Raw genomic sequence first — 11909 nt, forward strand, 5'->3', positions numbered from 1 at the left:
GGGATGGTGACTCCCCGACTGCCGTGGGCAGCCTGTTCCAATGCTTCACAACCCTTTCTGTGAAGAACTTTTTCCTAATATCCAAAAGGACATTAGGATGTTTTTCCTAATATCCAAAAGCTTCTTTCCTTCCCTGACCCCTTCCCGGAAGCCCCTGAACTGGACACCCACCGATAGGGTGACACGGATGTGATGACAGTTGCCGACTCACTCTACAGCATCTTTCTCTGTGCACATCAAACCGCGAAGCCCCGGTGCGGACAGCAAGCTCCCCGGTGCGGGCAGCAAGCTCCTCGGGAGCGGGCAGCTCAATTGCGGCGAGCTGCCCACCACCTCCGACATATTCCAGGGGCTCGTTGCTGAGCTCCTCTCCCGGGGTCCTGCCCGCGGGACGGGGCTCTCCGCGCTCCATCGCCCCCGGGCAGAGGAGCCGCGGGTGGAGGCAGAGCTCCCGCTCCAGGGGCGCTGCCCCCGCACCCCGCCGTGCTGAGCCTCGCACGGCAGCGGCGCTGGAGGAGGAGGAGGAGCAGCGAGGAGGTTGGTCCGGGCGGCGGGGCCGCGGGGAAGGAGGAAGAGCGGGGCGGGAGGAAGAGCCAGCGGGTGAGCCCGGCCGGTGGCTCCGGGCAGAGCGGTGGATGCTGCCCGACCCCCAGCTGCCGCCCCCACGGGCAGCGGGTGCAGGCAGGGCTGAAACCTCAGCTCTCCGCCCCCAGCAGCCCGAAGAGCCGCAGGAGCCCCAAATTATGTCTGCAAGGGACGGTGAGTGCGTGGGGAGAGGTCTGGACACCCCGTGTGTCCCCAGGATGCCAGCATGGCCAGTCCTTGCCGTGCACCGGGATGGGATGGTGGCCCCACGGCTGGGGTGACTCCCCCACAGGAAAGGTCCCTTTGCTGATCTACCCTTCTCTACCCCCATGCACCCCACAGGCTGGAGCCCCCCACAATGAGGAGTGTCTGGACCCACAGCTTCTCCTAGCTTCCCCCCCGGATCCTGCTCCTGGCCGTGGGGCACCTAATCCCCACGAACATCACCTTGGTAGCTGCTTGTCACCCACTGGGACCTCCAGCTGCCAGCTCGCTCGGGTACCGAGGGTCTGGTCTCCCCATACCACCTTCCCCAGCCCACCCTGCGGACCAGCCCATGGCCGGTGTCCCCCACTGAGCCCTGATGTGGGGCTGGGACGGGGACAGAGCGCAGCCAGAGTCTCACGGTTTCAGAGGATGGCGGCAGCGAGCTGGTACCACCGGGACATCAGCCGGGTGGCAGCGGAGGAGCTGCTGGCCAAGGCCGGGCGGGATGGCTGCTTCTTGGTGCGGGACAGCGAGTCGGTGCTGGGAGCATATGCCCTCTGCCTTCTGTGAGTCACCTGCCTGGCTTCTGCTCGCTGCTCCTCTCCTTTGTCCCTCTGTCCCTCTCCCCACCCTGGGTTCCAAAACCTCATGGAAAAGCCTTCTGCAGGGATGCTGGTGGGGTGCATGGGGTTTTTTCTTTGGTGTGGGGGTTTTCAAGGTTATCTCCCAAGTCAGGCCAAGGGAGAACCCTGTGTCTTTGGGAGGAGGCAGAAGCCAGGTCCAGCAGCTCTGCCAGCACAATCCAGGGCACCACAAGCCCTTTGGATCTGCCCGCTGGCCTGGCCCCATGTGTGGGAGAGACTGATTCGCAACGCCCTCCTTCTGCAAAAACAAACATCTCCTCCCTCTGCTCCAACCCTCAGCACGGCCACATCCGGACCCTGACGCCCGCTCTTAACATCTCCGCTGCCGGGACGTGGGGGGTCACATGCCCCGCCACCCACGGGGGCTCTCAACATCAATTTACAGCCCCCAAGAGCACTGCTGCTGGGGCTGCCCGCACCCCTTCTTTGCTGCCTGTACCCTTCCTTGCTGCCCGCACCCCTTCTTTGCTGTCCGCACCTCTTTTCTTGCTGCCTGCACCCCTTTCCTTGCTACCCGTGCCCCTTCCTGCTGTCTGCACCCCTTCCTGCAGCAGGGAGCACGGGGGGCGGCATCTTGGTGGCTTTGGAAGGATGCCACCCCCCTTCCTTCGGCTGGCATGGCGTGTGGGGACAAATTGCAAACACATGGCTCCGGTGAGCCCTGGCCTTGCTGTGGCCCTGCCCGCTGTTTGGAGCCAGGGGGACGCTCTACATCCTCCCCTGCAAATGGGTGCAGATGCAGAGCTGAGGGTGATGATTGATTTCCAGAACTGAGAGCTCGGTTCCTCTCTCAGCAGAGGGGTTGGGGTGTTTGGGTGCCATGCATCCCCCAGTGCTGCCACGTGCCCACGGTGTCGGGTCGGGGAGCCGTGGGGGACCCTCGTCTGCTCTCTCCCAGGTTCCAGCGGCACGTCCACACCTACCGCATCCTCCCCAATGACAAGGGGCTGCTCTCTGTCCAGGTGGGTGCTCAGGGGCCGGGCGCTGCCGGGGTGCACTCCCTGCCCTGGTAGTGCTGCTGCCTGCGAGCTGGGACGTGGGCAGGATGCAGGTGCGAAGGGACTGGGGTGTTCACCTCCCCCCGCCGTCCCCTGCACCGTCTGCCCTCCCCGGCACTGCAAGCGGTGCGGTTTGCTCTTTGCACGAGCTGCCAGCACGGCAGGATGCGGGTGCTTCGCTACCACCCCTGTGGCACGGGGTGGCTGGGGACAGTGCCTCCCCACTACTCGGATTGGCACTGCCAAATGCTTGTCCCCTTCCTGCTATGTTCGCTGACCCAGCCTGGCCACATGGCCTTGATACCTGCAATGTCTGTCCCTGTGACGTCTGTCCTGGATGCCGGCTTGGCTTCACTTCCCCTCTTTGGTGTCACTTCATGGTTTCTCCTGGTACCTGTCTCTCTGTATCCGCCCCTTCTGGCCCCTAAAAAGAGAATCCCAAGAGTCACAGAATCACTTTGGTTGGATGAGACCCTCAAGATCATCAAGTCCAACTGTTACCCCACCCCTGGCACTGCCCCATGTCCCTGAGAATCTCATCTCCATCTGTTCAACCCTCCAGGGATGGTGATGCCACTGCTGCCCTGGGCAGCCTGGTCCAATGCCTCACAGCCCTTTGGGGAAGAAATTGTTCCCCAAATCCAACCTCAACCTCCTCTGGTGCAACTTGAGCTGATAAGGTCTCCCCTCAGCTCCTGTTCTCCAGCTGAACCCCCCAGGTCCCTCAGCCGCTCCCATCACACTTGTGCTCCAGCCCCTTCCTCAGCTCCATTCCCTTCTCTGAACTCACTCCAGCACCTCAAGGGCTTCCTTGGCATGAGGGACCCAAAACTGACCCCAGGATCTGAGGTGCCCAGTCCAGGGGGAGAGTCACTGCCCTGGTCCTGCTGGCCACAATATTCCTGATACAAGCCAGGATGCTGGTGGCCTCTTGGCCACCTGGGCACGCGGTGGCTCATGTTCAGCCACTGTTACCAACACCCCCAGGTCCTTTTCCACTGGACACTTTCCAGCCACTGAGCCTCTAGCATTCATGGGGTTGTTGTGACCCAAGTGCAGGACCTGGCACTCCACCTCAAACCTCATACAACTTTCCTCAGACCAATGATCCAGCCCATCCAGATCCCTCTGTAGAACCTTCCTGCTTTCCCTCAAGTTAACACTCCCACCCAACCTGGTGTCATCTGCAAACTTGACAGTGCTTCCCCCACCTTTGCCTCCTCAGACCATCCAGGGCATCCAAACCAAGTGCTTTCGCACCCTCCCTGACCTGATCGTCGCCTACCAGCATCCCAACAACGGGCTGGTGACACCCCTGCTCCACCCTGTGCACTGCACGAGGCCGGCAGCTGACGACGACTCGGGTTAGCCAGGGAGGGGACAGTGGGGACCGCGAGCGGGAAGGGGGTCCCACTGAGCTGGCTGTCCCCTGCCCGCAGATGGGGAGGACGGCCGAGGCGGGGGGCGCACGGTGAGCGCGGTGCCGGCCGGGGGAGCCAGGACAGGCGGGTGTCTCAGCATTCCCATCGCCGGCCGGACCCACATCTCGCAGCAGCTGCACCAGAGGCTGCAGGAGCAGATCCACAGCAGGTAACGCACCCCAGCCTGCCCCAGCATGACAGGGATGATGGGGTGGGCATGGCCACCGCTCCCTCGCCACTGTGCTGCCCACCTCACCTTGCAGCCCAGCCAGCGACTTCATGGGCTTCATGGCCGAGTACCTGAGCCACCACCTGCAGCTGGACCTGGAGGCTCTGCGCCACGGCCACCCGCAGCTCCGCCACCTCAGCACTGCGCTCGTCACCGCCTGCCGGGCACTGCATAGGCAAGTGGCCCAGGGATGCGGGGGGGACACAGCCCCTGGGGCCACCTCCTCATGCCTGTCCCCTTGGTGGTGGCTGAGCCTCCCCCTTGAGGCTCAGAACACCCCACGCTGGCTCTCACCTGCTTCTCTCCTCTGCAGCGAGATCGACTTCACACTGGCAGGTCTGGAGACGCTGGCCAGGGTGTTCGACCCCCCTGCGTCCCCTCGCAGCCTGGCCAGCGAGCAGGTGAGTCCCCTCCAGCCACCCCTGGGTGCTGTCACCCATGCCTGGGTGCAGCTGGTCCTTGGGAGAGAGGGTCAGGGTGGGTTCAGTGTGGATTGGCACCCATAGGTGCTGCATGCCCCGTGGTGCTGCCAGTGGTCCTGGGGTGCTGCACGTGCTGGTGTCCCTGCAGCTGGCAGAGGGGATGTGCGGACAAGCAGAGATTAATTTCTGCACCCACTCCTGGATTTGGTGGTGGGGAGAAGCTGCTTCTCTTGCCAGACTCCAGGGACCCCCAACTCTTGGGTGCAAGCCAGACTAATGAGGAGGAATCTACCTGTCTAGTGCTGCTGTGCTGCTCCAAAAACATCTGTTCCTCCCCTCAGGGTCTCCTGACCAGTGATCCAGACCTTGAGCTGCTCCTTAACAAGATATCCACAGTCAACCATCTCCTCTCTTCGCTGGAGAAGAAGGTGCCTGCTTGTGCCCCCGTGATGCTGGACTGGGGACACCTGGCTGGGCACAGAGCGGGGACACAGCCACTGCTCACCAGGCTTGGGAACCTCGGTCTGCTCCAGCAAACCCCTCACCCCAATAACCCCCCCGAAACCAAGCTGCTGGGGGTGGCACAGCCCTGGGGTGCCCCTTGGGGCAGGGCAGGCTAGCACAGGGTTCTCCCAGTTAACCCGGTACCACCAGACCGGTGCCCATCTCCCTGGCAGGTGCTGAAGTCGCTGCAGGAGACGGTGTCGAGGCACAACCTGGCACTGCCCAGTGTGGTGACAGCCCCCGCTCCGGCCACCAAACCCCTGGCTGTGCAGAGCTTTGAGGTGAGGGCATGGGGGGCCCTGGCATTGCTGCTGGGGCAGGAAAGGTGTGGGACAACCCGTGAACCGTGTCCCCAACCCATGAACCATGTCCCCGTCCACAGGTGAAGATGGGCAAGTCGCAGCGGGCAGCCCTGACAGTGGACGTGGAGTCAGGCACGGTGACCATCACCAAGAAGGGCAGCGGGTCCCCAGAGGAGACCATCCCACAGAACAAAAGTAAGGGGCTGCCGACCCCCGCCCCAGCCACTGCTGGGGTGCTGCGGGGCTGTGGGGTTTCCTGGCACAGGCCTGATGCCAGGGTGATGGGCTGCAGTCCCATGTGGGCAGGGGTTGTCACCATTGTCCCCCTGACACCTGGCGTTCAGTCCTGCAGCTGATCAAGTACCAGAGTGTGCAGAGCAAGGTGAGGCTGGTGTACAACCGGGAGCCACAGAAGAGCCTCAGCAGAGACTTTGTCTTCCCCAGTGCGCGGGTAAGTGGCACTGGCTGTGCTCACTGGGAGTTCCGGGGGACGCAGATCTGCCACAGGACCACACAGTCATTTTGGTTGGATGAGACCCTCAAGATCATGGAGTCCAACCATAACCCACCCGTGGCACTACCCCTTGTCCCTGAGAACCTCATCTCTGTGTCTGTTCAACCCCTCCAGGGACGATGACTCCAGCACTGCGCTGGGCACCCTGTTCCAATGCCCCACAGCCCTTTGGGGAAGAAATTGTTCCCCAGATCCAACTTCAACCTCCCCTGGTGCAACTTGAGATCATTTCCTCTTGTCCTATTGCTTGTTTCTTGGGAGAAGAGATCAATGCCCTCCATGCTACAACCTCCTTTCAGATAGTTACATAGGGACACAGCAAAAGGGTGTTCTCAGGACTGAGACCGCCCCTGCAAACCATCTCCTATGCCTAGCATGACATCCCCCTAACCCCACCAGTTGCACCTTCTGGGGCGCTGTGTCTCCTGACTCCCCAATACATCTGAATTGTCTCACAGAAGCGAGAAGCCTTCTGCCAGCTGCTGCAGCTGATGAAGATCCAGCACTCCAACCTGGACGAGCCTGACCTCATCTCGGTGTATGTTGGGACATGGAACATGGGTAAGGAGCCAGGAGAAGGTCATATTGTCCTGGGAGGTCAGCACGACTTGTGGTGAACCTGGGTGGGTTTTGGGAGGTGGGGAAGCCAAGCTGGTGGGAGGAGGAGGAGGCCAGAGAAGACCCTAACCTGGCTGCTTTTGGGTTTGCCTGTCCCATCGTGATCTACTTACCCAGTGTCTTGGGGAGAGATCGGAGGAGCTGCGGTACTGGGAGGGTCTGGATGATGGCAGTAAATCCCAGCACCAGTCTGGGATGTGCACGAGGAGACCACAGGGCTGGCACAATGGGGTTGGAGAGGGGATCGAGGAGCTGTCCCCCGCAGTGACCCGCTGTCCCCTGCTCGCAGGCAGCACCCCGCCACCCCGCTCCCTTGCCTCCTGGCTGACCTCGAGGGGCTTGGGGCGCACGCAGGATGAGACCACCGCCTGCATCCCCCACGACATCTACGTCATCGGCACCCAGGAGAACTCCCTGGGCGACCGCGAGTGGGTCGAGTTCCTCCGCGCATCGCTCAAGACCCTGATGTCCATCGACTACCGCGTGGTAACCCTGGGACCCACCCAGCTCTGCCTAAAGCTAAAGCCACCCCCAGCAGTCTCAAGAAGCTGCCACCGCAGGGCTCTCACCCCCAAACCCAGGGTCCTCTCCCACCCCACATTCAGCCCAGGGAACCTCCTGTGCCCCACGGACCTTATGCAGGGATTGTCCCTCCAGGAACCCCCTCTGAGGGGTGGGTTGCCTTACATTGCTGCTTCTCAGCTGTGGGGTGACACAGGGGGGAGTGGGCAGGCTCACCCCCCTGCCTCCCCCACCACAGGTGGCTCTGCAGTGTCTCTGGAGCATCAAAATGGTGGTGCTGGTGAAACCCGAGCATGAGCGGCGCATCAGCCACGTCCACACCTCCAGCATGAAAACCGGCATTGCCAACACGCTGGGTAGGGCTGAGGATGGGGTGGGAGCGTGTCCCAGGGTGAGGGGACAACCCAGGGACCCCCCCAGAGCTCAGTGCCCAGCACATCCCTGCAGGGAACAAGGGAGCTGTGGGCGTCTCCTTCCTTTTCAATGGGACCTCCTTCGGCTTCGTCAACTGCCACCTGGCCTCGGGCAGTGAGAAGACTCACAGGTGATGGAGGGGCTGGGGGAGACGGGGCTGCCTGGGTACAGGTGTGTGTCCCCGGGGGCTGGAGGAGCCTGGGGTGGTGTGGGCTTGTCCCTGTCCTCACCTGGCCAGAGAAGCATGAGGATGAGGTGTCCCTGGGGAGGTTCACACGGTGCTGCTGTCTCCCACCCACAGGCGTAACCAGAACTACAGTGACATCCTGCGCTCCCTGGTCCTAGGTGACAAGCAGCTCAGCGCCTTTGACCTCACCCTGCGCTTTACCCACCTCTTCTGGTTCGGGGACCTCAATTACCGCCTGGACATGGACGTGCAGGTGGGATCCCACAGAGCTGGGGACGGTGACACGCTGGTGGCACCGCAGGGGTGCGAGGAGCCGGGGTCACCATGCCGTCCTCCCCTGGCACAGGACATCCTTGCCCACGTAACCAAGAAGGAGTTTGACGCCCTCCTGGCTGTCGACCAGCTGAACCTGGAGCGGGAGAAGAACAAGGTGTTCCTGCGATTCCGTGAGTGTGGGGACAAGGACACTGCTCCCCCACCAAGCTATTGGCACCAGGGTCCCCGCAGTCCTCTCCCTGTGCCACCGCCAGCTCAGGGGGCTGCCCGGTCCTGGTGCAGCCCTGCACGGGTGCCCAAAGCCTGGGAGACCTTGTGTGAGCCCTGGATGGGGACAGTGACACCATGACTCTCCCTGGCTGGCTGCAGCTGTGGGGACAGGCAGGTACACTGTGCCACCTCCATGTCTTGGTTCCCAGGTGAGGGCGACATCTCCTTCCCACCCACGTACCGGTACGAGCGGGGTTCCCGTGACACCTACATGTGGCAGAAGTTCAAGCCCACGGGGGTGAGTTCCCAGAGCCTCCCGAGCTGCAGGACATCGCTGGGGGACGGGGACAACAGGCTCGGATGGTGCCAGGGAGGCTGGGTGGGAGGGAGCTCGCTTTTTGGGGTGCTGGGTTGCTTCTCTGGGCTTGCAGGGTGAGCCAGACCCAAGGAGACACTGGAGCCAGCTGCTTTCCCCATTTTTAGGTGAGGATCAATGTCCCCTCGTGGTGTGACCGCATCCTGTGGAAGTCGCACCCAGAGACCCACATCGTCTGTAACTCCTACGGTGAGTGAGACCCTGGGGTTGGGGGGGGACCCTGGGGCTCAGGGGCTGTCACCCAGCTGCCCCCTCCCACCACCCAGGCTGCACTGATGACATCGTGACCAGCGACCACTCACCCGTTTTCGCCACCTTCGAGGTGGGAATCACATCGCAGTTTGTGCCCAAGAAGGGTAAGGGGTTGGGGGTCTCTGTCATACCCCATGCCCAGTTTGGAGGGAGCCCTGACTGCGGGTGCTCGGCCAGCACACGCTGACCCCCTGGTACCTGCCTGCAGCCCCTGGCTCTGGCCCCGAGCCCCTGGCCTGCATCGAGTGGGAGAGCATCGAGGTGATCGTCAAAACCACCAGCCGCAGCAAGTGCTACATTGAGTTCCACTCCTACTGCCTGGAGGGTGAGGTATCCCCCTGGCGCCAGGGTTTGGGGGTGCTGGGGGTGCAGCGGGGGCGAGCCAGCCCCGGCTGGAGCTCTGACCCCTGTTCTCCACTAGCAGAGGTCCAGCGGAGCGGGGAGAACACGTCCCAGAGCTGCGACATCCCTGGATTCCTCAAGCTGGGCTGGTCTGCAAAGCACCTGCCCGTGGTATGTGCTGGGGTGTGGAGCAGACGCTCCCCCGCCCAGCGCTGGAGCATCGTCCTTCCTCCTTGTCCCCGTCCTTCGAGCATCCTCCTCACCCCTTGAGTGTCTTACTCCCTCTTCATCCCCATCCCTCCCACTGGCTCTGCACCCTGAGCCCCAAGGGGTGTTGGGGGCTGTCACTGTCACCCCCTGGGCCACCCCACCCTGCAGCAGCCCCCCTCTTTCCACACACAGCTGAACCCCATCCTGCCAGACCTGGAGTACCTGGGGGACCAGCACCTGCTTCTCAGCGTCAAGGGTGTGGAGAGCTACGAGTCCTATGGTGCGTGGGGGACAGCGGCTCTGGGGTGCTGCTGCATTTGGAGGGTGCTGACAGCGGTGTATGCCGTGCCTGCAGGTGAGTGCTGCATCGCCATGAGGTCCCTGATCAGCAGCTTGGCCCAGCAATTCGAGACCTTCCTGTCCCACCGCGGCGAGGAGACGGGCTCCATCCGCGGCTGGGTGAAGGTGCGGGTCCCCGCCGACAGGCGCAGCACCCGCGAGAGGCTCTACGGTAACGGCAGCCGTGTCCTGGCCCCCTCCCATCGCCCTGGGCTGGGGGGCTCAGGGACACCCCCAGGCACAGTGTGGGGTATGCGGTTCCCAGTGAGGAGAGGCCAAACTTTGGTGCCATTGCAGAGTGGATCAGCTTTGAGGAGGAGGAGGAGGAGGATGCTGAGCCGGTGGCAGACACCCCACGATGCCCCACACCCCCCCCAAAGCACCTCAGGTACCCCAGCCAGGCTCAGCCCCCCTGAACCAGCCAGGGGGTGACGCTGAACCTCCTCCACCTTTGCTTCGCAGGAGCCGACCGCGGAGCCTCCCAGAGCCGGCTGCCGGTTACACCAACCCCGCTTACTTCATCTTCGAGGGGGTCCCCATCACCTGGGCACCGACCCCCACTGCCGGTGCAGCCCACAACCAGCAGTCAGAGAGCCCAGCCAGGGGCCAGCAGCACTGGAGCCCCCTTGGGGCACGGGTCCCCTCGCCCTCAGAGGGAGAGCAGAGGGGTGGCCGGCCCCGCTGTGTGCCGCGGGGCACGTCCCGTGGGTGCCCGCTCAGCCCCCCTGGCATGGGCCATCTGAACAGACCCAAATCGGCCATCCTGGCGAGTGACACGGCGGCGCTGGGTGACTGCTCACTAACAGCACTGCACATGGCCACCTGCCTGAGCCAGCTGGACCGAGCGGCCCTCAAACACGGGGGGGACAGCCAGAAGAGCCTCCTGCGCCAGACCCACAGCGCCCTAGAGCCACCGCCACGGCCGTGCCAGGAGGTGCTGAGGTGCACACGGGGTGCTCACCAGCATGGCCACCCCAGAGAGGTACCACTGTGGTCCCCATGGGGCTCTGGGGCTCAGAGAGGGGCTTGGGGACCTCAGGGAGGGGAGGGAACCTGCTTTTGGCCATGGGGCCACCAGTAGATGCCAGGTCGCATACCCCTGGCAGTGCTCTGCCTGATGGAGCCACCATCAGGTGGAAGGCAGAGGAGCAGCAATGTGCCCCACTCGTGTGGGGTGAGGATGTGAAGGTGGGGACATCATGGTCCTACTGTGACATTGCTGTCATGTGTGTCCTTACTCTTCTTACTCCAGTGGCCCTGTGACAGGGGTGAGTGGTCCCGCGGCGTCGGCAGGTGCCTGGGCCACCTTGGCTCACGGCAGGACATGGAAGGGCTGCAAAAACGCGGCTGGGACCACCTGGAGACGTTCAGGTACCCACAGGCTCTGGAACTCGATAAACAGGGCACCACATGGGCCAGCTCCCACGGCCCTGGGGTCCCTGGCAGAGCCCTGCACCCCACCGGCGAGTAGAAGTGGGGTGGGGATGCAGCAGGGCAGGAGGACATCAAGTCCTCACATCTCCACGGGTGCCCCAAGGCTGCACGGGCTCCCCGCTCGCTCTCGGTGGTTCCCCCAGAACTTGCTCCCCCTCGCTCCACACACAGAGACATCACAGAGCAGGATGTGCTGGACACAGCGATGCTCAGCCCGACCCACCCCCAGCTCGTCCCCAGCAGCCTCAACGAGGGCACAGTGGTGAGCGTGCCACCGAGACCTGACCTGAGACCCAGCACCTAACCCGGACCCCAGCACCTGCCTGCACTCTGCTCCCAACGTGTCTGGCCTCACCAGTAGGCAATTGGTGTGTCTTGGTTGGAAAGTCTCAGGATGCTCTTACAGCCATCAGGACAGACACTCCCTGGGTCTCTCTGTCTCCGTCCTCCCTCCCAAAGTGATGGAGGGACCACACTAAACCTCACCAGCAAGGAGGGACGGGGGACACAGATGTTGAGGCCAGTTGGGAAGTGGGGATTGCTGGGTGCTTTGGACCTCGAGGCTCAGCCTGCAAGGGCACAGCGGCACCTATGGCCAGCCCAGCCCTGCACACCCTTGTGCCTTTGGCCTCGGTGGCGGCTCCCTCCTCACCAGGCTCAGCCCTGGCTGAACACCGTTCCCACAGGACTTTCTCCTACAGCAGCTGCTCCTGAGGCGGCGGTGCTGCTGCCTTACGAAATCCCCTTGCTGTGCCCATCCAGAATAAATCCTCAGGGACACCAGGGTGCGTGTGTGCAAGGTCTGGTTCTGCGCAGGGGTGAGGAGGGAGGGTGCCCAAGTCACACCAGGTGAGCCAGGTAGGGGCAGCGCCAGCTCCTAGTGCCTCAGCTGCTGCAGGAACA

The 11909-nt window shown here is 63.0% G+C and overlaps 1 protein-coding gene across 1 annotated transcript; it reads left to right on the forward strand.

Annotated features, from left to right (window-relative positions):
* The first annotated feature begins 561 nt into the window (after positions 1-561).
* LOC136106507 (phosphatidylinositol 3,4,5-trisphosphate 5-phosphatase 2-like) lies at positions 562-11658 on the forward strand. Its single transcript, XM_065846850.2, has 29 exons — positions 562-759; positions 928-1083; positions 1219-1358; positions 2335-2398; positions 3660-3798; positions 3874-4024; positions 4119-4259; positions 4398-4485; positions 4848-4934; positions 5184-5291; positions 5393-5507; positions 5657-5763; positions 6285-6387; positions 6734-6930; positions 7205-7322; positions 7414-7510; positions 7682-7820; positions 7914-8013; positions 8263-8351; positions 8537-8618; positions 8696-8785; positions 8890-9006; positions 9106-9194; positions 9426-9513; positions 9589-9744; positions 9870-9960; positions 10035-10554; positions 10825-10943; positions 11178-11658. Exons 3-29 carry the CDS (start codon positions 1222-1224, stop codon positions 11308-11310), a joined length of 3465 nt encoding a protein of 1154 aa, XP_065702922.1. The 5' UTR covers positions 562-759; positions 928-1083; positions 1219-1221; the 3' UTR covers positions 11311-11658.
* The last annotated feature ends 251 nt before the right edge of the window (positions 11659-11909 follow it).

Source organism: Patagioenas fasciata, chromosome 11, assembly GCF_037038585.1.
Source record: "Patagioenas fasciata isolate bPatFas1 chromosome 11, bPatFas1.hap1, whole genome shotgun sequence".
In the NCBI taxonomy this organism is placed as follows: domain Eukaryota; kingdom Metazoa; phylum Chordata; class Aves; order Columbiformes; family Columbidae; genus Patagioenas; species Patagioenas fasciata.